General features: G+C 52.2%; 7 protein-coding genes across 7 annotated transcripts; 5 read left to right on the forward strand and 2 right to left on the reverse strand.

Moving 5' to 3' along the window:
* Positions 1-2,653: 2,653 nt before the first annotated feature.
* PC9H_009100 (uncharacterized protein) lies at positions 2,654-8,872 on the forward strand (the record flags this gene model as incomplete). Its single annotated transcript, XM_036778607.1, has 5 exons — positions 2,654-4,629; positions 4,681-5,165; positions 5,213-5,946; positions 6,004-7,416; positions 7,472-8,872. 5 exons carry the CDS (start codon positions 2,654-2,656, stop codon positions 8,870-8,872), a joined length of 6,009 nt encoding a protein of 2,002 aa, XP_036630035.1.
* Positions 8,873-8,929: 57 nt separating this feature from the next.
* On the reverse strand, positions 8,930-10,472 carry PC9H_009101 (uncharacterized protein; the record flags this gene model as incomplete). The annotated part of the gene is made up of 6 exons (XM_036778608.1): positions 8,930-9,247; positions 9,302-9,604; positions 9,649-9,765; positions 9,815-9,991; positions 10,041-10,186; positions 10,244-10,472. The coding sequence occupies 6 exons, from the start codon at positions 10,470-10,472 to the stop codon at positions 8,930-8,932; spliced, it is 1,290 nt and encodes a 429-aa protein (XP_036630036.1).
* A 178-nt stretch (positions 10,473-10,650) lies between these two features.
* PC9H_009102 (uncharacterized protein) lies at positions 10,651-12,398 on the reverse strand (the record flags this gene model as incomplete). Its single annotated transcript, XM_036778609.1, has 6 exons — positions 10,651-10,959; positions 11,007-11,300; positions 11,351-11,464; positions 11,517-11,687; positions 11,740-12,110; positions 12,164-12,398. 6 exons carry the CDS (start codon positions 12,396-12,398, stop codon positions 10,651-10,653), a joined length of 1,494 nt encoding a protein of 497 aa, XP_036630037.1.
* A 969-nt stretch (positions 12,399-13,367) lies between these two features.
* On the forward strand, positions 13,368-17,338 carry PC9H_009103 (uncharacterized protein; the record flags this gene model as incomplete). Its single annotated transcript, XM_036778610.1, has 9 exons — positions 13,368-13,456; positions 13,512-13,605; positions 13,657-14,121; positions 14,173-14,382; positions 14,434-15,570; positions 15,618-15,689; positions 15,737-16,013; positions 16,068-16,542; positions 16,594-17,338. The coding sequence occupies 9 exons, from the start codon at positions 13,368-13,370 to the stop codon at positions 17,336-17,338; spliced, it is 3,564 nt and encodes a 1,187-aa protein (XP_036630038.1).
* A 369-nt stretch (positions 17,339-17,707) lies between these two features.
* On the forward strand, positions 17,708-18,752 carry PC9H_009104 (uncharacterized protein; the record flags this gene model as incomplete). The annotated part of the gene is made up of 4 exons (XM_036778611.1): positions 17,708-17,942; positions 17,996-18,064; positions 18,120-18,344; positions 18,409-18,752. 4 exons carry the CDS (start codon positions 17,708-17,710, stop codon positions 18,750-18,752), a joined length of 873 nt encoding a protein of 290 aa, XP_036630039.1.
* Positions 18,753-18,907: 155 nt separating this feature from the next.
* On the forward strand, positions 18,908-23,229 carry PC9H_009105 (uncharacterized protein; the record flags this gene model as incomplete). The annotated part of the gene is made up of 6 exons (XM_036778612.1): positions 18,908-19,142; positions 19,194-19,262; positions 19,313-19,537; positions 19,587-19,809; positions 20,161-23,167; positions 23,221-23,229. 6 exons carry the CDS (start codon positions 18,908-18,910, stop codon positions 23,227-23,229), a joined length of 3,768 nt encoding a protein of 1,255 aa, XP_036630040.1.
* Positions 23,230-25,649: 2,420 nt separating this feature from the next.
* On the forward strand, positions 25,650-26,278 carry PC9H_009106 (uncharacterized protein; the record flags this gene model as incomplete). The annotated part of the gene is made up of 3 exons (XM_036778613.1): positions 25,650-25,813; positions 25,863-26,039; positions 26,146-26,278. The coding sequence occupies 3 exons, from the start codon at positions 25,650-25,652 to the stop codon at positions 26,276-26,278; spliced, it is 474 nt and encodes a 157-aa protein (XP_036630041.1).
* Between the last annotated feature and the right edge of the window lie 919 nt (positions 26,279-27,197).

Consider the following 27,197-nt stretch of genomic DNA (forward strand, 5'->3'; position numbering starts at 1 on the left):
AGAAAAATTGAATATACATTTGAAACCTTAATTAGCAATTCGTAGCCACAGTGTGGCTACGATATTTTACTTAGTAATGAGTGGGCCGCGACGGAGTTTCAATCTCGGCCGCCCGGCGACCGGGTCCGTCGTCGCTGGCTCGACCCAATGGCAGGGACGGTTTTAGAAACTCGTAGCCACACTGTGGCTACGGTGAGAAAATTTATGTACCTTGAAATACTATATTAGTAACTCGTAGCCACAGTGTGGCTACGGTGAGAAAATTTATATACCTTGAAATACTATATTAGTAACTCGTAGCCACAGTGTGGCTACGCTCAGCGGTAGACAAATTCAATATACTTTTGAATATTGAATGAGCAATATCGTAGCCACAGTGTGGCTACGCTCAGCGGTAGACAAATTCAATATACTTTTGAATATTGAATGAGCAATATCGTAGCCACAGTGTGGCTACGATATTTTACTTAGTAATGAGTGGAGCGGGACGGAGTTTCAATTTGGGCCGCCCGGGCGCTTGAGCAGGGTGGAATCACCCTGCTCAAGCGCCGGCGACTGGGTCCGTCGCTGCTGGCTCGACCCAATGGCAGGGACGGTTTTAGAAACTCGTAGCCACAGTGTGGCTACGATAGCAAAATTAAATATACCTTGAAATCCTTTAGCAACTCGTAGCCACACTGACGGACCCAACATTGAACGGTCCCAACATTGAACTTCATCTTAAAGCGTTAGAGCTCGTTTACGAGCTCTAACGCGGGCCTCGCGGTTAAGGTTCGGGTTGAGGTTCGGGTTGACGCTTAGGGTTTGGGTATGTATATTCTCTCGAGCTCGGTGACGAGCTCGATGTCTCGGTTAGGTTAGGTTAGGTGCGCTATTTCGACTTGTCTGCACCTTCCCTAATATCCAACATTGAGTTTCACCTTAAAGCGTTAGAGCTCGTTTACGAGCTCTAACGCGGACCCACCATTGAGTCTCTCATTGAAGTGTTAGAGCTCGTTTACGAGCTCTAACACGGACACCACACTGCACTTCGGCTAGAAGAGTTAGAGCTCGTCAAGAGCTCTAACTCGGACTTTGCATTGAACTTGTTCTCTGAGCGTTAACCCGGGGGATTCAGTGTCTATTCGCCTATTCACTTCACGGGGCCTTAGCATCGTGATTGGTCCCAGGCTGGACGTTCGGACTTGCTATAAATCAAATGAGATACAATATGAGTTTCGGAGTCATCTATCCAAATCGAACCAAAGATATTCCACAGCTCCACCACAACTGTACATTTCTCTTTTCCCAAATCTCCCCTCGCCACCGCAACCTGGCTCCCGCATGTGTGGGAAACGGAGCCCCTACAACCGCCTTCCGTTCGATCATGATCGACGATCCCAAGGCCCCGTGGGAAGCGGGACCTTCGTCGTCCCAACTCCGCCCTGATCCAGCCACCAGGAGGCACGATCGCACTCAATCTCGACAACACCCCACGCCCCAATCTTGCATTAGTCTGCCTTAGCATATACATTGCATGAATTCAGTGGGCACTCGGGATGAGGAGCTGGTGACAGTGTTGACACGGCTAATATGCCTCTATTTGCTCTCACCCCACTGTAATCCGCAGAGTCAAAGCAAATCAAACTACCATTTACCATGAATATGCCTTTTGCATTCACCGTTTATCTAGTAGCTACAACGACAACCTGATAGCCGCATTTCGCAGCTATCTCCTGGTAGGGTGTGAATTTGGAAATTCACAGGCATTGATCTCCTTTGATCCGCTTGTCCCACGCTCCGGAGGTCAGATATGGCTCGTGCGCAGACACGCCCATGGCTCGTGCGCAGACCCGCCCATGGCCCGTGCGCAGACACGCTCATGGCCCGTGCATTTGTGCGGCACATGCGACTTTGGCTCGAGGACACCAATGAAGCAATATCTTGTCTAAATGATTTCTGCCAACGATTCCCAATGTTGTCATTATCAACGCCGCTGCCCGCCCCCCCTTGCTATCACTTCCTAGTACTCGCCCCACCGATGGCAGCGACCCGTCCCGTCGCCGCACCATAATATTTGCGTACACCCAACCAACCGGAGCAATGTGTAATCCAACAAGGTCCCAATACGGCCACTGACCATCAAGGTGACATGCCGTCCACATGCACTTTATCAGGTACGCATCTTTTTTGATATGTGGTAGTGATCTGCGCCCTTCACCCTCGTATTCCCCGTACCATGTCTCTTCCCTATAATACAGCGCAACCATATGCCTCTGTTGCCTGTGTTACACAGCCAATGCTACAGACTGTTATCCCTCAGCTTGCCGCGTACTATTATAATGTGCAACATACTGCAACTCCTCTGTGCGTCGCCGCTGATCGTTAATTTAACCAAAAGGCAATGTGCTTCTTTATAAGCTTGCCCCACAACCATCACAGCCCGTCACTATTATCACTCTTCGACGCCTTCCCCACATATAAGCACCGCACGCAACCCTATCTGTATCCTTCCCCCTCCTTCACCTCTTTCTGAACTATACGCCCGCTCATCCTCCATTTTCCCATCCAAACGCCCACATCGTCCTTTCCACGACAACGATTGTTCAGGCGGGAGCTTGACTATCACCCCATTGTGTTGATACGGCGAGAGCTTGATCACACAACCTCTCAGATGTCGACCCCAGAAGCCCGCTCCAACGGCGCATCTTCCCAAGAGCCAACCGCCGCCGACGATGTTGTTAACGTGGGTATAGCCCCTCGCGTGGTTGCATCCGTTATTCGTGTCAATGGCCTCTTTGAATGCCCACGCTGTACAGAATCGTTCTCCCTCCCTTCCGATCTTCGAACACACGTCCAAACCCATGTGGCTCCTTCCCATGCCACCGCTCTCGACCCCACATTGCGACACACAGTCAGCAAGATGGCCGCCCGCCCCCCCTCTAAACTCCCGTCTTCCAAACGACCGCTACAAAAACCGGAGTCGCCACCAAGCAAACACCCACAAAATTCCTCTCTAATCCCAGGTCTCGCGTCAACAGCAGCACTCTCTGTCAGCAATCCCCTCAACGACTGCCCCGATTCTCCAGAGTCCTCTACGTCTACATATGTCGCTGCTTTTTCGTCTTCCCCAATATTGCGCTCGCAAGCTGAATACCATTCTGATGATGACAACATTGACAGTTTTGTTTATGATCCTTCGTCCGAATTAGACGATCTTTCTCTCATCCGTCCCCCGCCCCCCTTTGCGCCTTTTTTGTCCACGACTTTGCCTGTCGACCATTCAGAAACGCCCGCTGATACTCATGCCGAACCCGTTGATGACAAATCTCCCTCATCTCCTGCTGTCGAATCTCCCTCATCTCCTGCTGTCGAATCACCTCCCAAAACGTGTTCACCTGAAGAAGTCGAAGCCGCGAAATATCTCTCGCGTATAGGCTACTTTGTCCATCTCCCGCTACGCGTTCTTGTTTGCACTGGCTGTTCCAGCTCGGTGCAGCTGAAAAATGCGTATTCACACAAGGTCAAGACCTCTTCGTCATGCCGACTCCCCACCGCCCGCTCAATTCTTCGAACCGAACTTGAAAAAAATCTCCTCATTGCCGGTGCATCCGACACTCTGGTGCTTCCTTCCCATCATCACCCCATCCCGCCTATCCCTGGCATCCCTATTGTGCAAGGTTGGGTCTGCACCAACGATGTGAAAAGTGCCTGCTACGGGGAACCCTTTGCCTCCGAAACCTCTCGCAAGCGCCATTTCCAACAGAAACACTCCAAGGTCCCCTCTTCTGATCGCTCCCTTCATTATAGAAGTTCCCCTGTCCAGTCGTTGTACTTGTTCGCTGGAGACCGCATATGTGTCGCCACAGCTGAAAAGCCCCTGCCTCCTGCCGTGCCTCGATACGAGGAGTTCATTTCGTCGTTTGAAGACGGAGTCCCTGTGCCTGCTTCGAATCCCTCGTCCCTCCTCACCAAACCCACCGTCTTTGAGACGTTTACCCAGTGGCATGTGGAGCTTGCCGGCACTGATTTGAAGCAGCTCTACGAGCACGCACGCCGCCCCGATGCACAAGATCCGCAGCTCCAACGCCTACGCACTGGCATCACCTCTTACTTCCGCAACATTGTACCCGACATTCTAAAGTCCGGGCATCACCATCTCCTTTGTTGTATCCACTCTCCCGAGCCCCTCGTCCTGGACCATCAACCATTTTGCGTTCCCCAGAACGCGTCCACTCTTGCAAGCTATTCCAATATATTCTCGGGGTTTATTCTCATGATGGCCAAATGTCTCTCCGAACCTATCCCAGGCTATCCCATGTATACCACTGAGAATCAGAACGCTGCCATTTCACAGGCCCTTCGCAACCTTGACGACACCACAATGACAGAACGCCAACGCCTCGAACAAATACACGAGCTATGTTGGCTCTCTTTATCAGAACAACCAGAGGACGCATGCAAACAGGAACGAGCTACCCCGATATTACGCTTTCTCATCGCGTACCATTTGGCTGAAGACGGCCATGACCACTTTCTACCTCCTCGTTATGTTTCGCACACCCTCTCAGCAATACAATGGTGTTGGCAGGCAGTGGGCTATTGCCGATGCACGCTGTTCGCTGCGAATTACCCGGAAGGCGCCATAGGGTGAATCTTTATCCTTGTTTCCTAACGTACGACTCTTACATTCATTCCTAGTGCGTATGAAAACATCGTTAAGCCGTATCTTCAAGAACTCGAGCACTCACCGTTCACAACTCTCCGATCCGTCATTCACCTTATCGCCTCGCTCGTGCACAATGCCTCCACCCTTCCAAGATTTCTCATGGCCGCGACAAGGGACCATTTCAGCATTGATGGTCACCCCATCACATTCAAAAGCTTTCGCGAGTATTGCGTTGACCTTGTTAGCACTGCCGAGACGCGGCTCGCTACTGTCCTCCGCGGATGTCCTCTCGACGATGCTGACGAGCTGATAACCAATGCCCTCCGCGTTGGGCAAACTTCCAATATATTCTACGATAGATTAAGAGACGTAGGCGCAGGGTACTCCTTCATGAGCGATACGAACAACCCGCTTGCGGCTGGAAAATCTCGCCTTATCCAGCATTTTCTTCGAGATGGATGTCACGAATTTTCGGTTCCTACGCCCTCTTGCGCGCACTCTGAAGCGTTTCGTCCACGTAAGTCGTTGCAACCCTTGTGAAACGAGGATCTGATGTCCCTCTAGTTGAATGCGCTATTTGGCTGTCCGATGTCGATAGATTGGTCGAAGCTTTGTATGCCGCCACTGTCGCTACTTGGCCTGGCGCAGGTCGTGGTACAGAACTCGACCATCTCACTTATAACAATCAGCATGGGCGACGCCATTTGTTTCTAATCAACAACATCCTCACCTTTGTTACCTCGTACTCCAAGACCCAGAAGATGACTGGCAAGGCACTGTTGATTCCCCGTGGTATCGACCCTCGCCTAGCACGCGTTTTTATTATTACGCTGAACTATGTATACTACGCCGCCCAGGTCATCACCCATCAGCTAGGGGACGACTGCTCCTCTTCTGCGTATTCCAAGTATATCTTTGTCCGTCGCGGCACGCCTCTTAACACAGACGCCATGACCCAAATCCTCCGCTCCTTCACCAACGACCACTTTCGCTGCCAGTTCGGTGTACGCGATTGGCGACACCTCATGAAGTTTGTCCTCCGGCACATGGCCGACATTTCTCTTGACCAAGATGACGACGATGCACAAGACGCCGATCGTGCACCCATCAACAGTTTGTTTGGTCATGGTCAGCGCATCGCCGACACTGTGTATGGCATCGAGGCAGATAGCTTAACGGACTTGACGCAGCCTGATGTTGCTAGGGCCCATCGATATGGTATTGTTTACCAGAAAGCCTTGGGTTTGTGGGCGGACTTTTCTGTAGATTCGCTCGGCCTACCTAATGACGAAAAATCTGTAAGCATATAAGTAATATGATCGTGTTTACCTCCCCATTTACCGCTGCAATGCTAGACACCTTCCAACCAGACCTCCCTCGTTGTTGCGCCGCTAGATGCCGCCTCTCGCCTACATATTGCAAGGGATTTGGAAGACGTCCTTGACACGCGTTTACCCGCCTTTGGCGATTTAATATCGTCGACGTTATCCCGCGTACTTTACCACCATATACCCAATTTGTCGACTTCTCTCCCCCCTCTCTTGCCGTCCTCCACCTCCGTCAACGTCCACCCGTCACGGCTGAAATGCCTCCAACGCCTCTTCCGTTCAAAGTCCTTCAAAAGCCCTGAGCAAGCCACGATCTTTGAATACATTCTTCAAAATCTACGATCGGTGTTTGGGATCCTAGGCACTGGTGGCGGGAAGAGCCTGATGTTTTATGGACCACCTTTGATCGAACCGTCCGGCATCACCATAGTAGTGTCGCCATTCGTATCCCTGGTTGAGGAACAGTTCTCCACTGCTCAAATGCATTCCATACCCGTCTCCATGTGGCCAAACGATAAAATTGATTTTGACACTGTACGACTGATCATCGTCCCTGCCCATGAGGCTGGAATGGAACTCTTTGTCAATTTTGTCACTGCTACTGTTCGCATCAAGAAACTGCGGAGGATTATATACGACGAAGCCCACCAGATACTGATGTCTGGCTATCGCAATTGCTACGACAACCTCTGGCGCATTGCTGTCCAAAATGTGCCCCTGCATTTCCTATCTGCCACACTCCTCCCACATAGTGTGGCCGCCATTGCACATGCCGCACGACTTCAACCGGACACATTTTGTGTCATCCGTGCTACCACTGTCCGCCCTAATTTACGATATGTCGTAGAAGACTTTTCCGCCGAGAAGGACAACACACTGGTGATGGACAGAATCGCGAGTATCTGCCGAAGCACGTACTCAAAGATGGATGAAAAGGATCGAATCCTCGTTTACTGCAGTTCGTATAATGAGTGTGATGCGCTCCGCGCCCTTCTTGGTTATCCTGTTTACAAGTCCAAGATAGACGGCCGCCTGGATCCGTCCACGAACGCTTCTCGCAGGAACGCCATATCTGCTGATTGGCGAGCTGGTAACCCCAGGGCATTGATTGCGACCACTGGCTTTGGCAATGGGATTGATCACGCCCACGTGAGATTGGTTGTGACTCTTAATCCATACCACGCAAGTGACGCCGCGCAGCAGACCGGACGAGCAGGCCGCGACGACTGTGAAGCGACTTGTTATCTGTTCAATACGCGCCGTCATCCTGTGCCCAGCAACGCCGCAGATGATCATGGTGGCATAGGCTTGTTACGTATGCTTTACACCACCAACGACTGTGTTCGGCTATGCCTTGGAAATTTTGACGAGCGGGCGTATAGCTGTGTTGCTCATGGTAGCGCCAATGCAGTGTTATGCTCTCGGTGTGAGGTGCTTGAGGTGTGTGGACTCTCTCTCTTCGCTTATTAAAACAGGCTAACCACTGTCTCTCCAGAGCCGCACATCAGTCATGCTGGCACCCGCCTCCATTGGAGGACTAACCTCTCTTGTTGATCCCGGTGTTGAATCCTCGCCCATGCAGGCACCCTCGTCATCCACCCATCCTCGTACTCCCGCTGTTGAATCTTCCCCTTTGCATCCACCATCCTCGTCGTCGTACTGTACACCAAATGCAATTGTTCAGTTGTCCCCGACAGTACCTTCTTTCCCTCGACGATCCGCCAATCCGTCATCGATAATTTCCACCTTGACCCCTCCTCCTACTAAGCCCAAGCGCCCTCAAGTACAAAAAAACCCTCGTCATACACGTGACACGCCGTCGAATCAATTCCCCACTCCTTCTAGTGTCCCACGTCCGTCTGGAAATCATATGCCGACTCCTACGTCTAATCAGGCTTCAGTGAGCCAATCCCTCGCCCAAAACACCCCTCTGTCCCCCATCCGTGTTCCTATATTCCCCCATGATGTATTTAGATCGCGATGGCGGTCTCAAGTATTGCGTACGATGCCTGAATATATGTCCTCTGTGTCCTACTGTCCGACTCAGGTTTTGAGTCAATATTCTTTGCCACCCTCTCCTACTCCTCCCTCTGCACCTCGTCCGTCTAACAGTCGCGCTCCCAATAAACACCGCCCACTTCTTGCTGCGCTACCACCCTGTCCTCCGATGCCAGAATTCCATGCTGCGCCGAACCGTGTGAAGCCTGCAGGTCGTAATACGAACTCTGTACTCGAATCACGGCAAGAGGTGATCGAAGCAAATTTGGCGATCAGAGCTACTCGCGCAACCTATTTAGCATATATTCCCAAGTTCTTCGAACTTGCAAAAATAGGATGCATAACGTGCTGGGTCCTCGGCCGTGATTATCGCGCTTGTCCTGCACTATCAACCACATCTGGTTCCAACCCCACAACCGTACATAGGCCTTACGACTGTTCCCAGGGGCTCACCAATCCCTCAATCTCCCGTCACAACATCGCATCCCTCGGGAATGCCGGCAACGCCTACAAGCAATATTTTCGCAATTCCCTGTCCTTTCCATCGACCTACAAAATCTGCTATAATTGTTTACGCCCGACGGACCCCGATGCCTTTCCGCATGGCATACGCGACAAAAACTGCCAGAGACACGATGACGTCATCAAGCCCTTCCTTTGGGCGATTTACTGTCTTCCCGTTGCCTTTGCCCCTCCTGATGAAGGCCAACACTGGCGCACGCTCTTACTCCAAGAGGTAGGGGCTCCTCGACTTTCCACTGTCACGGATTATGCACATTGGGTCCAAGAAGTTCCGGACCCCGACGCGATGAATCTCTGCAACGGCCTACGCTTGCTTATCACATGGACGAGCAACGTGTATAACAAAAGTTGGCCCTCCCCGTATAATGTTGCCTAACTATGTCCATGTCATTAACATACATGTCATTCCTCTGTTGTGAACCCGAATATGAATTTATTCCGTAGTCATCAGGTCTCCTGCAAGGAATTTCTCGATATGCATTACGATCATGTCATCCCCTGTCATGAACCGCACGAGTTCCAGGAGGACGTAGTCGTTATCTTTGTTGTTCCCGTAGTGAAAAGGTATCCACTTGCTTCCTTCCTTGTCAACCAATTTCCCCGGGTATCTTGATATATCGTCAACAGTCGCTCGCTTCAGAATGGGCGTTTGCAAGTGATGATTCATATAAGATCCAAAGTCGTGTGTCCGATTACCACGCCCAAATGCTGTTGGGTTCCACAGTGGATCCAACAGCACGATTGATCCGTACTGTGACATTCACAAATCAGATCTCCGTCTTGCAGATTGTAACGATTTTCGCACCTCCAGGTATAACTTCATCGTCCAGACCCTTGCACTGTTCTCCTTGCTCACCCTTTCGACGTATTTCCTCCTCGCCGCCGCCATCCACTTGCGGAATTGTCCCTCGCCTAGAAGCCCCTTGGCACTCTTCACTTCCTCCGCGCATCTCAACTCAAACATTCTGTTGTTGTACTGCTTTATCCAACTGGCATCCTTCTTCGCCCAGTCGGCGGCCAGTTTTATCTGCACCATTGTATCGAGAATGGTATTGATCATGTGAGTCGGAGCAAGCGCATTGTTTACTCGGATGAGATACTGCGAACGCTATTGGTATCAACGCATTGATACTGACTGTAACCCATACATACCTTCTCTCTCTTCTCTATCCTATTTCCTGTTCCCGCAGCTCCGTCAACGTCCTTGTCCCATTCTATTTGCTGCCTCCAATCTGCCGATCGTTGAGTCGAAGTTTGGAGCTTTCTTGTCTACATATAACGTTGGACAGGCACCTCTCCAGCGTGCATACACACTCACAATCTCTTCTAGACTGAACCGACTGTATCCCCTGCTCAACCTGGCGATAGCTGCATCCTCTTCCTCCCGATGTGTGCCATACGAAGCCACGATTGTGTTGTTGACAACTGCCAGTAGGTCTGACAGCGTGTGCTTAGCCTCTCCGTACACCAATCTTCCAATCGACTCCCACCTCGCCTGTGACTCGCTCAACTTGTGCAGCACATCTGTCACTACACGCACTCACCGTCAGCTTGTCGGCCTTGCCTTTGTCATTTTTTCTTTTCTTTTTGCTTTTACCACCGTTCTCTTCTGACGCTCGCTTGCCCTGATTCCCCGACTGAACGCTCTCTCCCTCACGCGCCATCTCGATGACTCGCTCTCGAATAACACCTATGCGACATATCCAGGTTATAACGCATATATGCGCTTCTTTATTACTGCACGCACCCCACAACCCATCATCCTCTCCGTCACACTCTCGGCCTTTCGACAACTTGCTCAGTGCCATGCTTGTCGCTTTGGTGACGCTTTCCAAGAACTCTAAATTGTGCCCCTCGGCTACGTCGCTCCCCTCTACGTAATCGACCATTTCCTTGGTGTGCAGCAGCACCTTGCAGGCCAGCCTGTTCAGTGTTTTTACGCGCTCGTCCATAAACGGACCATTGGTGGGAGACATTTTGGGTGAGGATGATGGGGGTATTGGACGAGGATTAATTGGTCATGCTTTTTGTGGGCATCGTGATTACAAACACCGCTTGGACCTGTCTACCACACCATCAACGGTAGCCTCTATTCCGGTACTAGTATCAGCCTGTAGTAGTAGTCCCTCCCGTTATCTATGTCGTACGTGATCACTACTCGACTTTCTTTTTGATGAATTCATTGACATGCGCCACTACCTCCTCATCCTTTGTTACGTATCTGACGACCCCGAGCACCATCTTATTGTTTTCGATTTGGCTCCCTGTGTAGGCGTCGATGTATGCGTCCCCGTTGACCTCCACGACGTTTCCGTCGTATCGGACCGCTTCTTCCCAGGTGGTCTTTCTATAGATCGGATGATCGTCCATGTAATCGAGGAATTTGCCGAATGTGTCGCTCCTGTTGCTCTTGCCATACAATTCTGGACTCCACCGTGGATCTAACAATACTATGGACCCAAACTACACCGAGCTGTCAATACTGTCGACTCTATCGGTTCACCTCTTACCTTGGCATACAGCCTCAGCGCCCAGTTGCGGGCAGTGATTGACTTTCCCTGCCGATCCTTGAATTTCTTGCGCTCCGCCTCTAGCCACTGTTTATAATCGTCGGGGCTCTTCAACGATTTCATCTCTTCAATTCTTGCCTTGCATTCGTCTCTGAATCTCCTGTTGGTGTATGCGGTCTTCCACTCTGTCTCTTTCCCCTTCCAATCGATAGCTTGTTTGATCTGCATCATCGTGCTGAGGATGTTATGGACGACATATTGAGCCTTGTGTGTACCCTTTGTCTTGTATATCAACTAGACCCGAGAATAAATGACGGTTGCTTTCCTAAATTCAAGCGACGAACCTTGTCTCTGCTCTCTATCCTACCATCGATCGGGCATTGATCTATCCTCTTATCCCAATTGACTTGCTCCTGAAAGGAACCCTGGCTGTCCACGAAAGCGCCAAAGTGTGCATCCTTCGCCCATTCGTTAGGGGACGCACGTCCAAATCTGAAATCCCAGACTTACAAACTCTTTTATAGTCGGGGTCCCATAGCCCGCCAGCAGCCGCCAATATGCGTCGTTCTCTTCCAGTCTGTGATCTCTGAGCGCGTCCCTGTTGATGCTCGTCCACAACGACATCACCGTCAGAACGTCATTCTCAGCGGCGAGCTTCATTTTGATATATTGGCGGCGATACTGTCGTACATTCAGCCATACACCTCAGTACAACCTCGTTCAGACATCTCACCTTCACTTGGAAGAGGTACTCTCTGTTCTCTTCCTCCTCCTGTTCCGCTTGTATCTCTTTATCAACTGATGTGTCTGATTCCTGCGCCGCCTCACCCGACCTCTTTGACGCCTCGTTTGATCCCTTTGACGCCTTACCCCCGCCCCCATTTCTGGCGTTGTCGTTGGCGTCCTTGGCCGTGCATCCTCCATTGCCCTTTTGAGTCCCCTTGCCTTTCCGTTTGCGAACGGACTTGTCGCCATTCTCTCCATTTGGCAGACGACCGATGGTATTCTCCTTATCGCCCTTCCGCTTCCGTTTACGTGGCGCTGGATCATCGTCAACGTCCATCGAACTTTCCACTATTAATGAGACTTTGTCTGATATTTCATCTGACGTAGTCAGTTGGTCCGAGTTTATGCGCATATATGCCAATATCACGTACCCCAAGACTCGTCCATTTGTTCATCAAGAGCCTCCCCCCTCATCCTTGCTACGATCGCCCAACATGTTGAATGCATTTGCTCTACCACCTTTTCGAGGAACTGCAAATCTTCTCCGATCTCGTCTGCGTCGGCATCCAAGTTTTCTTCGCAGAGTTCCTTTGCGTTCATGACGATTTTGCAAGCCATCTCGGTCATATATTTCATCTTTTCCTTCGGGGACTTGTACATGAGCATGCTGACGGCGATGACTCTGAGGGGAGTCGCGATGTGTTGGGAGTGCGGCGGGGGGGTGTCAACGCGTATTGGACTGCCTTGCTTTTAAACGGTGCGTATGTCCCGTTTAGGTCGTCCGTCCAGCTTGACTTGGATGATGACGTATGTCGTCGATCTCCCACGTTATCGTCCAACTCATCGCGTTGCAGCTATATAGCCGTGACCCCACGGCCCCGTAAGACACATTTCCGTTGAGCAGCAACGACATGGTGCTCTCAGCTGCGCATCGGTCCGTCTACATATGCGTCCCGCTCGCTACGCCGACGTGCTGACGTGACATACGCGTTCAATCCGAGGGAGCGACGGAACCAGTTGCTCTCCCGTCTAGTCGACGTGTTGTCGCTCACTTGCTCTGACATGTCTGTGCACTCTCTCACGCATCCCATCCGAGGTTGGCGACGGAACCCGTCGCTACACCGACGTGCTGACGTGACATACGCGTTCAATCCGAGGGAGCGACGGAACCTCGCGCGTTATATATCTTGGCGAGACTAGCTGCAGTCCATTGGCGGCGCAACAAGCTCCCGCTCGTTACGCCGACGCGCATCACAGGCTCCCGCCTGTGATGCACATGGTCTTGTTGAACATGGCTGAGTTTGAAAATACAGTCCCGCCGCATGACTCATCAGCTGACGCGGCCCTCTATCCTCTCTACTTCCCTCTTTGCTTCCTCCCACGTCGCCTCAAACACAACCGATACACAATCGTACGGCGGGAGCCTGCCGATTGTCACCAACTAGCACCAACACTTACTGAAAAGGCGCGAGCTTCTTCAGGTCCACCCGCAATTCACCAAATCATTCGTAAGTCCAACCACCCTGTCAGAATTATCCCACGCCCCCGTTTCGGCGCTTAACCAGGGTGTTTTGCCCTTGCGGGCGCTTGTAATCGTTGCACGCTGATAGCCCCTGTCGTACCCCTAACAGCACCATGTCATCGAACCTCAGCAAGGACATCGGTTCTCTTTCCTTGCAGGAAGAAGCACCCCTCTCTCTTCTGAGCGGCCCTTTGGAGCCAGGGTAAGCCTCCCTCAACGTCCGCGTGGTGGATATATTCTGACCAAGATCTTTCTAGTTTCGCGGCCACGTTCACAACAGTCGCCAACTCTTTGGGTTTGGCACAATTGCCTTGGTTCACGCCCCTAGATATTCTCGAGATTTCATCCACTGTGAGTACAACATCCACATCCGCAACTGCTCTTCTCCTCACCCTCTGAAAGAACGAATGTCGTCGCAAGCTCCTGCGGAAGCAGCTCTTCCAAAGCCACCGGGAAGCAGGGGCTTGGGTTGCCGACCCTTCCTGCGAAGAAAACAGGGCCTCTTTGGTTTTGTGCTCCATACTGACGCAGACGCTTTTAGCGTTCTTAGAAGGAGACGCAGCGATTGACAGGTATCCCTGCGACGCTTTCCGTCTCCCCGACGGCCAGATCAAGTTCTCAACGAGTATCTCGGACACCCTCACCAAACTACGCGATTGGCCGTCGACTATACTTGGAAAGGCCCTCCGCGCAATGGAAACCGAGCGCAAGAAGCACGGCAAGGGCCCGGCGGACAGTATACCCCCCGGGGACGACTCCGTTTCCAATTTGTTCTCTATTTTCAACAAATACAAGAAACGAGGGCTTTACGCCAAGATACTTGCCAACATCGTCATCGCTGCGATGGGACTTCAATACTCGATGGATGTAAGTAACCTACTTGGCAAGCCACTAACTCTCTAACCCCAACCCCCTTAGGGAGTGGACCTGCCAGAGTACTGGGACGAAGTCTCCAATATTACAGGCCTCAATCCGACAGACATTTTGGAATACAAGTCCCAATACGGCACCTATGGACCGCGTATTATCCTCCTCCCCATCCATCTCGCCGCAACATTGTCCCCCCTCTTACTCCTCATGACCAAGGACTTGATGGCGAAAAGTATCTCGAGACATTCGCACCTGCTGGTAAGTTCTACCAAACACATATGGTTTCTGATTTTAACGCAAGCGCGACAGATGTGGAGACACCTTGGCTCTGCTAGGCCGAGCCAGCTCGTGGCATATGAAGACGTCATATGGAGAACGGTTCATTCCATCGCCATACGCCCAAGCTCAGTCGACTCGTCTATGAAACAGATGTTCGAGCGTCTGAAACAACTGTCACAGTTTGACCCCGCCGTCAAGGACAGCAATTTTGGGATTGAAGCCGAAGCCGCGAGCTTCTTCGTCCAGCTTGAACCCCTCCTCCGCTCTTCAACACCACCGGCGGACGGTCCTCTCTCGTCGAAACCCGGGCCATCCAAACCCCGTCCTACTGCCTCCCCCGCCCACAATGGCACACCGCCTCCAGCAGCTGACCCGCCCATGGATGTCGATGGCGATGGCCAACCACCATCGGAAAACCCCCAACCAGGTGGCAAGGCAAATGCCGACGAGGAGAACGGACCAGATGGCGGCCAGGATGGGCGTCGGAGCATCACCCCGCCTCCAGCAGCTGACCCGCCCATGCGAGTCGATAGCCCCACCGCTGAACAATCGCGCGATCAAAACAACGACGGCGACGACTCTGATGCTGATGTCCGCCGGAATGATACCCTGGGACCTCAGCAGGACACACGCGCCGTCGACAACGTCAGCGACAACGATATGTATGTTGAGAACCATCCCGTAGAACCGTCGGCTGGTCGAGACACGGGCGGCCATGGCTTAGATGAGGGTGGTGATACGAACAACCCGCCTACTGCAGACGAGGCCGGCGAGCCAAGTGGTGTTGACGACGACGAAGATCTTGATACGAGTGGTGCTGGCCGCAGTGGTGGGGATCCCAATTCCGCACCGTTGCGGATAATCATCCCGCCTCGAAAGTTGAAAAGGGGACGGTCCCCCGCCATCGAGCCTGAGAGCGGACACAGCAAGAGGACACGGTCGACGACCTTCAGACCCAGAGGTCTTCCTAGCCCTCCGCATCGAAGAACGACTCGCCTCCGTTCCTCCACCATCCAACCTCAGTCTCAGCTGAGCCCCCCCGCCGCCAAATCCAGCAGCTCCATCACAGTCCGACGCAGGTCGACTAGGAAACCAACGACCACCCCGACTGTTCTTCCCGTCACGAACCCATCTCTCCCCCCTCTTGTCGGGACATCCAAAGAGCATGTAAGTGTGTAAAAATGGAGCATACTCCGTTATTGACTATATTCCAGCGTTTCCTTGCACCTCCTCAAAGTCTGTACGATATCCGTGGTGGCGCCGTCGAGTTCCTCCCTTCCTTCCATGTGCGTATTGTTCCTCCGCTTTATATCACATCTTATGAATTCGTTAGAATGAGTCGCATGTTCAGTCCATCCTTGCCTTGATCAGGGGCATACGTCGCTCGTATGGGGATTCAGCTCCACCATACACAACCGGAAAAGAAGGCATACTAATAAAACCCGTCTCCTATCACGATTACAAGGCATGGCAGTCTTCGGGTCAACTGGGCGACGAGTTGAAATCCAAGGTCATCTTGGTCACGGGGGTTCCTCATCCGAATCACAAGACACTAGATGAGGCCGTCAGAGACTTGAGCATATCACTCGATGCCCCTCTTATTTGTCATGGTAAGATTTCGCGAATAAATGCCTGTTATATTCCCCATTCCTTTTTTTTCACAGATCAATCTGTTGAGATGGGTGCAGAAGGCAACGAGCAGCACCGGGAAACTACGTTGGCCCAGCTCATCGATATATCCCAGTCCCCCGACGCGAAATCCCTCAACTTCCTCGACATTCCTGGTCCTATTGCAGCGGACGTACCACTTGTCCACGACGACACGCTTGACCGCGCCTGCTACCCCATGACGTGGGATGTTCACCAGGCACGGCAATCTGCAGACATGACGTCCCTTCAGTGGACCATTGCCACGACGCCTTGGTCATGGCACCATCTACATATGGACACCAATGGGTTTGGCACCCTCGCCATGTCCACGTACGGTCGAAAGTTGTGGGCTGTCTTTCGGTGTAAAGGGGATACTTTCGGCACGCGGCCAATCGACTGGCAAATTAACCCCGGCCTTTTGGACGATAACGTTCTGGATTCCGAGGAATACGAAGTGGACTACGCCATTTTGGAGCCTGGAGCCGCCTTGTAAGAATTCTTCAGTGTTTTACGTACCCTATTTTGCTGACCATTGCTTAGGGTGATGCCTGGAGGCTGCCCGCATATGGTCGTGACGCTTGACGACTCTACTGTCTTTATGGGGCGTCATTTTTACCAAGGGCGCAGTATACGACGCCACATGTTCAGCTTCGTTCACTCCGCGTGTATACCGCTCTCCACGAACACGGACCACAATCAATGCGCCGCGTCTATCATCCGCAGGCTGGTCGCTGCCTTCAGGGCTGCATGTTTCACGCTTGACGCTATTCCTGGTAAGTTTGTTCTCGTTCCTCCTAATTCCCATCTCATCCTTCCAAAAAAAGCGAGATTCCGTTCGCAGTTCGCGGACATGAAAACGACGGAAGGTATAAAGGATACGCTCGTCGTCTGTGTCGTCGGTCGCCTCCTACCGGCCATCTTCAAGGACGACAAATCCTTTAATGATGATCTCGTCGTTGCTTCGACCAGCTCGCTAGCGCTCATTCAACAAATCCAAGCTTCGGATGCGCACCGATTCAAGGACTCCAACGGACGTCCACTTGACTTTTACGAGGACATTTACGTGTTGTACCTGCGCCACGTCTGCTCTGTATATATCAGATTGCTTAGCTGGTCTCCGGACTCATTGCTGACTGGCGCGCATACGCGGCTGTCCAAGATCCCCGAGACCAAGGGGTACGAACCAATGTTGAATAGTTCTTCAGAATCGGTCGACCTTGGTGACTCAGACTTGAACTTGGATGTAGAGTATGTTTTGCCGTTTGTTTTAGAATATTGTACATAGCTATACACACACACACATATATATATATATATATATAATCACACTGCCTAATACTGCGTCTGAGAACCTCGAATGTTTCCCAGCATCTCTTCATTCCTTCGTTCAAGTGGATCGTCAGACGGGAACCCAATGATCGCAACTGCAACGGGACCATCATGCTTGCGTGGCCTCGATTTAGACGGCGATCTGCCCAGCCCGGTTGACCCACTCTCGCCAGTATATCGAAAGCCCCTAACATGCGCCGTCTTTCTTAATTTGGCATATATATATCCACAATGGTCTTGACACATTTAGGGTCTGTGCGTACCCGTGTCGCATAAAGGAAGCCGACACGCATCTTTTCTGCTCCCCATCTTTCCTCACAAAACCATGCCCATGACCCTGCTGAACCCCGCCCCCACCTTTCTTAGTGTTGCTGATGACGCCCTCACTGTCGTCAGTCATCTCGACGGTGTCGCCAACGCTCTCGGCCATCTCAACGATGCTGCTCAAGCATCCCGATTCTTTGGGTTCGACATTGAGCACGCGAGCGATCACCGTGTCAGGCTCGTTCAACTGGCTACCCCCCTCCACGTCTATGTGTTCGACCTTTTTGCCATTGGCGGTGAGTATATATGCGTCACTCGTCTGTTTCCACCCATCTCATCCATCTCTCAGAATTTCCAGCAGCTCTCCAGGATTTCCTCAAGGATGCCAATCTCGTCAAGATGGGCGTGGACACCTATGGTGAGTTTATAGCCAAGCCTCCTGGTAATCATAGCTCAATATATGCTACCAAAAGGCGACGCCCGCATCCTCTACCGTTCCAACGCAGTCACTCTCCGTGGTGGTGGGGAACTCTCGCGCCTGCATCGCATCCACGATATGTCTGGTGCCCTTGCCAATGTGCCATTCAAGCAGAATGTCGCCCTCGCCACTCTCACTTCTGTTTGGTTGGACCTCGAACTCGATAAAAGCCTTCAAAATAGTGATTGGGGCTCGCAGCTGACTATCAATCAATACCGATGTATGTAGGTGTTTCGTGACCATCACGAATTTCAATGGCAATGACACTGATATCCTTATCCTAGACGCCGCCCTCGACGCAGTAGCTGGTTTCAAAATTTATCAAGCCATGATGCTAGTCCCCCAGTTGGCTACTGTCCGTGCTTCGTACTGGATCTTCGAGGACATAGACCACTTTACGAACACACGGTTGGGTTTACGTGATGATCACCCGGCATATGCGGCCAAGAGCCCACAGCTAGTCAACGTTGTTACTGGGCATATCAATAGGCTCGAATATGTACTGTCGTCTGCTGATTTGGAGATGGGTGGTTCGCAGTCTTGGAGTTCGATCAACGTACCAGCGACAGTAGCGTTTTATCAAGCCGTCTCTTCGGCTCTGGCTACATATCGATCAAATATCGCATAGTAGATTACATTGCTCACTTGCGCCTGTATGCGTTATTGTATATCTTGCCTTTTCAATGAATCGTCATCCTCTGTATGGTCTGTGCGCTCAATAATACCGCATATAAATACGTGGTAGGTTAACGTTGATCCCCACCCCCCTCTTGCCTGACTGTCATGTCCTCGAAGCCTACTGTGCCATCGTTTGAAAGCTACGACCTCTATCGTAGCGAGATATTAGTCTACGATACAGAGGATACAATCAATGCCGCTGTCGACGATTTGGTGGCCACAGCACGCCCTGGACTGCCGTTTGGGATCGCCATCGCCGTTGCAATCACCGGTCGAGTTCGAGTGATCTCCATCGCCACTTTGAGGGCTGTGTCAGTCTTTGATGTGACACGCGTGGCTAGTCCGTTTACACGCATATATCCATGCATCTACGTGCTGATCAACTAAGCAGCCTTTCCCGACGCCTTACGCGCCTTTCTTGGTGAAGTCGACTATGTAAAGATTGGCGTCGATGTATACGGTGGGTTCATCATTAGAATACTGCTTGTCAGTGCAGCTGATTTTTGGCAGACTGTGCTAGAGCTTTATATCGTACGCACGCGGTCCGTCTGAGAGGTGCCGGCGAGATATCCCGTCTACACCGGGTCTTCGATTCTAGCGGAGCGGCCAAAGGTGTACCCTTTGGCGACTCTATCTCCTTGAAGCACGCTTGCGAAGTTTGGCTCAACCTGACCATCGAAGATGATCAATACGCCGACAACGCCTTGTCGCCTGTTGGGCTTGTCGACTACCACTGTATGCTGGTGTCCACTATTCGTATCTATGCCACTCATACAGCCTGCAGACTTCGCGGTGAAGGCATCTGCTACTCTTACCCTATATTGGAAAATGCAGGATGTTCCACTTCTCGACGCAATCGAGCGCTCTTTTTGGATCTTCGACGATATCGACCATAATACCGGCCGCCCAGATGGATTACGACCTGACTATGCCCCTTACGCGGTACATGACCCACGTCACATCAATCAGATCGCAAAATCAGTTGAGGAGATCAGAAAGACTGTGAGGTGCGCTGATGAATACATGAACAGCCGAGGACAGCACAACTGGGCAACCGAAAAATTATCTAGACTTGAACAATTCTGCAAATCTGTTGATATTGCAATTGCTTCGTACTGGAAGTAGTTACAAATTATGATATCTTTGAAGAAACTCCCTCACTCCCTGATTGCCCCTGTGTCACCCTATACTAAGTTCAAACTCCGCTGTTTGAATCACACTCTGTTTATTGATGTTGACCCTGCTTACGCGTGCACTTCCACCATCGTCCGTCCTACTGGTAGGTGTCTGCTTGCCCGTCGGACTACCACTCGCTCATTTTCACAGATTAATATCGATTATTGAAATTGATCGTTCAGGCGGGAGCTTGACGATCCACCCCCGTATTCATTCGAGAACAACAATAAGTGGAGAGATTTTACAGCGGGAGCTGTAGTATTTCTGCCACCTCCGATCATGCAATCCAACCAACGACATGGTCAGTCTTCGTCCGGGACACGACCTACTGAACCCCGTTCCTCCGCTGGACCACGCCCATCGTCATCGCGTTATCCAACTCGTCGTTCGCGTTCGCGTTCGCCCCCTCCACGCCGGCCCGCTTACGATTCGTACCGTCCGATGGATCGTCATCGGGATCATCCTGATACGTACCGGCCCTATCGCCGACGACGATCCCAGTCTCCGCGTGCAGGCCCTTCCCGTATTTCACGGCAGCGACCTCCATCTCCCCCCCCAAACTACATACCTGACAAACTCGTCGTTTCTTATTGGCATCCTGAACACGGCCTTGTCGTCGATGTTAATTCGTCTGGGCTTCCGAGATCAATCCAACTTACCAGTGCCCAGAACCGCACGCCGACTTTGCGGCATCCCCGTCTCTTGACGGACGACCGAATTTACTATGCATTGTATCCCCTCGAAACACTCGACATGGGGACTCTGTTCAAATTCGTCAGCGTCTCCGGGGAGGAGTTGTTGGACCATATATACAAAACACCTAGAGGTACATACGCCCTGGCTGAAGAGGTTAGGCAGGATTGGGAGCGCCTCGAGCTCTTGCTGAAGGGAATCGGGGACCACCTCTTCCTGGCTTATTGTTCACGACACCGGGTATATGGCCCTGCGTTGCACATAACCATGCCCAGTGTGTGTGGCTACAGGGACATCGGCCCCCGTGATCAAGTCTACAAAGCTTGCGTTGAAACCGTCCACGCCTTCAAATTACTCTCCGCCTATGTCTCGTTCACGCTCGCACTTTGGTACGGCCGCGATGCTCTGGACCCCCTAGCGGAAGCTCAGGCGGAGATTCTCAAAAGCCCTTTGGGGATTGACCTTCCCCAATGGCAGCTAATCTACATGTCGGTCCTATGCAGATTTGGCCCTGGCCTTCGCGTTGGTGGCTTCGTCGACCCTTACCGCACTTTCTGGGGGCATTCGTTTGCCCGCTTGGCCCGGGCTGACGTCTCCATATGGCTGCTATGGGGCAGAGAACGCCATAGTCTCGTCCTCGACCCTGCGATGCGAACCACGTACTACCCCCCCGCTCACATCCTTTCCGCAGCCAAGCTCAGACCGATCGGCATGCGAATTGGTGCGGTCGTACTTGCAGAAGTCTTGGCCAGCCATGGCGACGAGGCTCCGTCTAACCCCCTTCCGCCCAGCGGGGTTCAACCTGTCAACTATCCACAAGACCCCCCCGATTGGACATCCCCCCCCGAATACTGTTTCCAAGGCGAGGATGAGGACGAAGAATACATCCCATATGTGTGGAAAAAACATTGCGAGTTATATCTTGAAAAGGAAATCTCGGCTTGGGCACGTATTGACGATACCCCAGGCACACCTGAGCACACTGCACTCCTCCTGGAAAAGGTCCAGCAGATCGGCCACGTCACGGGCACCAGGCTACACGTTTGGCGCTACCACCGCGCCTTGGGCACGTATCAGCGCCATATAGTCCCAGACCTATCGGTAGGGGACCACTGGCCTGACTATCGTCCGGTCTGCAGATTTTACTGGCCGTGCACACGCGAATGGGACCTCGTTCCATTCACCGCGCCGACTCCTCCAGGAGCCGTTGTGTGTTCGCTTGCGCAATACGACGCCAACGCTTATTTTTTCCCCGATAAAGATGCAAGTCCCGTCCCAGGCACCCAAAGCCCTACTCCTGCGGAGGATACAAGTTCAATAACCGCTGAAACGCTTGACGAGCCCATGTCACCCACGGCTTCTCCCCCTCCTTCATCCTCTGCCGTATCACAAGCAGACGTGCCCATTCCCGATGCACGTCCTATACTCTCCCTCGAGTCGTACCTCCGACAGCGACATGGATACGATTTGAACGGGGGCCTCGTAGACGAATCGTTATACACCCCCTCTGCGTTGCCCCCCGATTCGCCGATTGCTCAACAGTTGTTGGGATATCGGCATGATGGTCGTATTGCATCAGATGTGACTGCGGCTGCAGTCGACTGGCACAACACCCTTATCAATCCTGCAGTTCAACTGAGTCGCCTCCCATCTCGCTGGGACCTGCATCCCTCTTCACCTCTCGTCACTAAGCACTCGGGATTCACATTGAGAAAGGCGTGGTCGCCCAACTCCTGTCCGATATACCTCCTCGGCTCCCCCCCTGATTCTTTGAAGCCCGCATTTTGGTCGCTCGCCCTTTTCAATGCCACTGCGGTACTCTACGTGTACCACACTAGTACCTCGAGTGACCTGGTTTCCTGCGCGAGGGAGCTCTTGCAAGCTGGTATCCCGTTTCGGACAGTCATCAAGAGGGAGCCAGGTAGCCCCCCGCTCTTGGCCAAACCCGACGTCGGGAACCCGTTGCTTCAGATACGATCCCAAGCCAAGGAGGAACCTCGACAGTGTTATTATTCCTATGTGCGCATCCGCGACGGATTGCTCAGGACGCCGGTTGGTCGTGCCGCTCGTCTACGAGCGGGAATACTTGGCCTCCTCGCGTTGCGAGTAGTCCCTGACGAGGATGTTTTCTCTGGTCCCGTCTATGCTGACCAGCTTGTCGCCATCGATGGCTCCGCTCACTACTTTGACGACTCCCTCTCCGACAATGTCAGCGACACACTGGTTGGAGCGTTTTATTTTGGTGGCGCCGAGACCGCGTTACGATCGTATTGGCCAAGGCCTAGCCAGTGGGACAAATCGCGGTATGGGGGCGATCAGTGGAACTATGATGGCATCACATACGTACAGAGACGTGAAGAGGAGTTGGAGGACGATGCAGCAAGGATGAAGCCGAGCACAAAATGGGTGTTGACGCTGAAACGAAAGAACAGCGATGGCGATGTCGTGTGCGATGCCAGCGACAATCTTGCCTCGAGCTTCATCTCCCATATCCTGGTGAGTTGACACACTTTTTCCTGTAGCACACCCTACTGACTATAATCCCTTAGTTAACATGACTGTGGCATATTTGGATACTCTTGATTTTTGCGAACATTATATAGTACTTCACTTACATGCATAGATATATAGAACAATCTTTTGTTGCATTGAAACCATTGGTAAAAATTTACCGCCATTTTATTGTATCAAGCGGACATTGTCTGGTACTCACCCTTGTATACATAAATGCTAACCGCCCAGCAGTCGCCCCGTCAGCTGCTCACTCGCTGCCCGTCAATAAGCACACAAATTAAGTTCTAACTGACCCATTCCCAACCCCATCCCGACACCGTAAACGAAGAAGCATTCTCCGTCCAGCCCCGCAGTCAGCGCCACCGCCGATCTCGATCTCGCCGCCCTTCACTTCGATCATGATCGAAACGGGCGCTTGACCTTTGCTTAGCGTTGACTCTGCGTCTTTCCGCTCGCTCCTCGCCGTCAAACGTTCACTCTCAAATTCAACAGCGCATCACGCACTCTACCACCATCGTCGCCGCCAACGCTTCAACTTCACCAACACTCTGATGACACAACTACGCATCATTCGCGACATCCTGTCGACTCAACGAGCTACGCGTAAGCGCCTGATCAAAGCGACGAAATCATGGCTACGATCGCCCGGGATTCAACGTGCCGTCTCTTGTCGGTTGGGATTCCCGGTGCACACGCTAGACCGATGGGTAATCGTGTCAGTGCCCACCATTCCCCGCATTCTCAATCGTCATCTAACCATCCACAGCCAATCGCGACATTGCAGCATCAGCGACCCCGTTCCTCACATCACGCTACGCGGCTACCGACAACACACGGCCGTCGCAACCGTCCACATCTACGTAGACGATCTATATGTCCGCCAGGGCTCCGGCATCTACCCCACCGGAGGGCCTATCGTCGCCGACACCGATTGCATCGCTCGGTGAGCAGGTTTACGGTCTATATTCATACCGCCGCTAATTTTCGTTTAGCAATATCTATGCAGCGTAGAACACTTTTGTTTCCGAAACGGATTGCAGTATTTTGTAAGTCTTTTTTCGCACACAATTCGCTACCGTCGCTGATTGTATTCTAGTGATATATACGCAGTAGTTACAATTTTTGTCTACAAATTCATGTATTTTCTTCAGAGGCAAACGCCTCGTCGGGTCATCGATCTATCCGCCGAAACAGACGAGTGAGTGCACCGTCAATATGCACTAGCGTCTGATGTCATACTCGTGTCCGATTCTCCCTGCGTTTCCAGCGGTCCCTTTGGACATCCGCAAGCCATCTGCGCCTTCGCTCGTGCAGATACATCCGAGTCTCCGCTGACAGGTAAGCCGTATCTTTGACAGTACGAGCCACGCGAAAGTTCAATCTTCCACGCTTATAGACCTTGACGTAGACGATGATGAGAACACATACGTGACACGCCCCTCTCGCCCCCCTCACTGTCTGCATTCATTGCTAAGTGTCATATTCGCTCTACTACCTAACCGTGCTCACTCTATTGGTAACCCAGCTTCAACCATCGCCATCTATCCGATCTACGATGAGTGCAAAAATCTCAGCCAGCAGTCAAGCACGATGCACTACAGGACCCTTGTTAATAGGTCAGACCCTGCTCCGTTTTCAGATATTTTTGGGCGGTCGAAGGCCGCGCTCTGTGGTGATCCATGACCTGTTGGCTATCACCAGGTATCACCGGGCTCGCCGCTCCCATTGTTCCCTACCAGATCTCCGTGTAAATTTCAACCGTTGTTATTTTACTGTGTACACGTAGTTACCGTTCTCCGATGAACCCGAAGCATAGAATGATAGCTACTTGTGCAGGGAGGCTGGTGAGCCTGTACACGTTGTACAACGTTCTCGTGAGGCATTGGCTAGCTCTGGAGAGCTCACAAGAGGCCCATCATACAATTTCGGACATTTTGGGAGCCTCAGGAGGCCTGAACGCAAAATTCGGACAAATCATGGGGCTCGCAGGCCCTCCTCCGTAAAATAGATATTTCTTCGAACGTTGAGAAGGGCCGGATTCAAATCAGGCAGTTTTGGCCAAATCCATTCAGACATTTTGGGGCTCGCTGGATCAAGCCTTCACGTTCATAAACCAGGGTCCTTGCACTACCCATCCTTCCCCAGACGCATGTTCGCTATCTCCGTCCCGACGCCGATTCGATCATGATCGAGTCGCGAGTATTAGCGCGAGCGCTTCCTGGCAAGCGCTCTCGACTTTGTCGTTTTCTCACCACCACCAACTCCTACCCATCGCTCGTCCCTCGCTGCATCTACTCTTACCACTCCGTCAACAACCAAACGCCTCGTATCTCACACATTCAACACTCAATCGCCTCAATCGGCGCTAAATCCGCCCGCCTACCGTTGCAGTTCCAGCACGCGAACCCGTCGGTATTGTCCACCTCTCTCTCTACACATACGCTAACGAGTTGCAGCCGAGCAAATGACGCAGCTCAGAATCATACGTCAGCTCCTTTGCAATCGAAAAGAGCACCGAGAGCGATTAATCCAAACTGTCACGCAATGGCTGGGATCCAAAGCCATTCCGCGCGCGATTTCAGCGCGCCTAGGATACCCCGTCCAGGAGCTCAACAGCTGGGTTATCGTGTAAGTTCTACCGTTTTCCTATCCTGCTACTGCCCTTACTTGTCTATAGCCACGAGCGCCATTCAAGCAACTCGGATCAAATTCCTCACATCACCCTCCGGGGATACCGACGAAAACGTGGTGTGGTGACAGTGCACATCTACGTAACCGAACAATATGTCCGTGAAGGCACCGGTCTCTACTACCACGGCGCCCCAATCAAAGCGAAAACGACTTGCGTTTTATCGTGAGTTGACCCTCATTTCATTCGCGACGTCCGTTACTCACTCTGCCTAGCAATATTTACATGTAGTTTTACATTTTGTCGTACATACTTGTTACTAGTAACGTAGATATCACCTCGCACATACGCGAAACGGCCAGCAGACCGGAGGACGTCAGTCGTCCGCGAAACGCGGCATCCTCCCCGCCCCGCTCTCAAGTCGCCAACTCGACGCTCTTGCACAGCCTACCCGCTACGAATAACCCCAAGGGCGAGGAAAATTGGGAAGGAGACTCAGTAAGTAACCCGTCGCACGCGTTAACGAAAACTGACGCACATTCAAGCGCGACTCACGCGCAAACCCGGCCCCGAAGGCTAATCGACAAATACGAATGAACCAGCAAGATCGTCGTTGACCGAGAGCCACCCGAGCTCTTGTGTACCCATGACCGGCGAACGACGGCGCGCCTCGTCTACCACGACTCCCTCATCTGAAGGACACGTCAGTGTAGTTATCTCCGTGCTTGCTTCAAGGAAGGGCCGTCTACTCTACATCCGTTAGATCGCCAACCTCACCGCCCTAAATGTTCCTGTGTCGTCCAGCGTCAAACGGCGAAGTTGGAGGCGCGATAGTGCGGGAGCCCTACTGCTTTCCCCCACCGCATCCAGCGGCCACGCTGTGGCAACGAAACCGACATACGATGAAAGGCAAGCACGGGAGTGGATGACTTCTCCACTTACTGTGCAGCAAGGGCGGACAACGCCAGTGGGTGTCTGCGGCTGCGGCCTGTCAAAGACGATGGATTAGTTGGTTGGTTAGCGAGGCAACGAGAAGGTTGGGTACTACGAGGGCAATGGGAATGGGCCAAGTAACAAGAGCGGACGTCATTATGGAAATGCCAAACGACAACGATGGAGCAACTTACGTCCATCCCACTTCCAAGTAATCAAGGCCTGCACCGGCTTCTGTATTGCAAACGCTGCAATCTCCCTCTACGTGCTGCGAGCTTGTAAAATCAGCATCATTCCTTCGAGGCAACTTGGTGACACTCGCTCTGACGGCGTTGTATCCCCGGTCGTAGAAGCCGAGCACCCACGCGTCATCGGGAGCGGACCGAGGAAGTTGCTCGTTATCAAGGATGCCCAGCAGACCAGCTGGTCACACGACGACGGCGAGAGAAG

Source organism: Pleurotus ostreatus (assembly GCF_014466165.1).
Source record: "Pleurotus ostreatus strain PC9 chromosome Unknown scaffold_6, whole genome shotgun sequence".
Classification (NCBI taxonomy): domain Eukaryota; kingdom Fungi; phylum Basidiomycota; class Agaricomycetes; order Agaricales; family Pleurotaceae; genus Pleurotus; species Pleurotus ostreatus.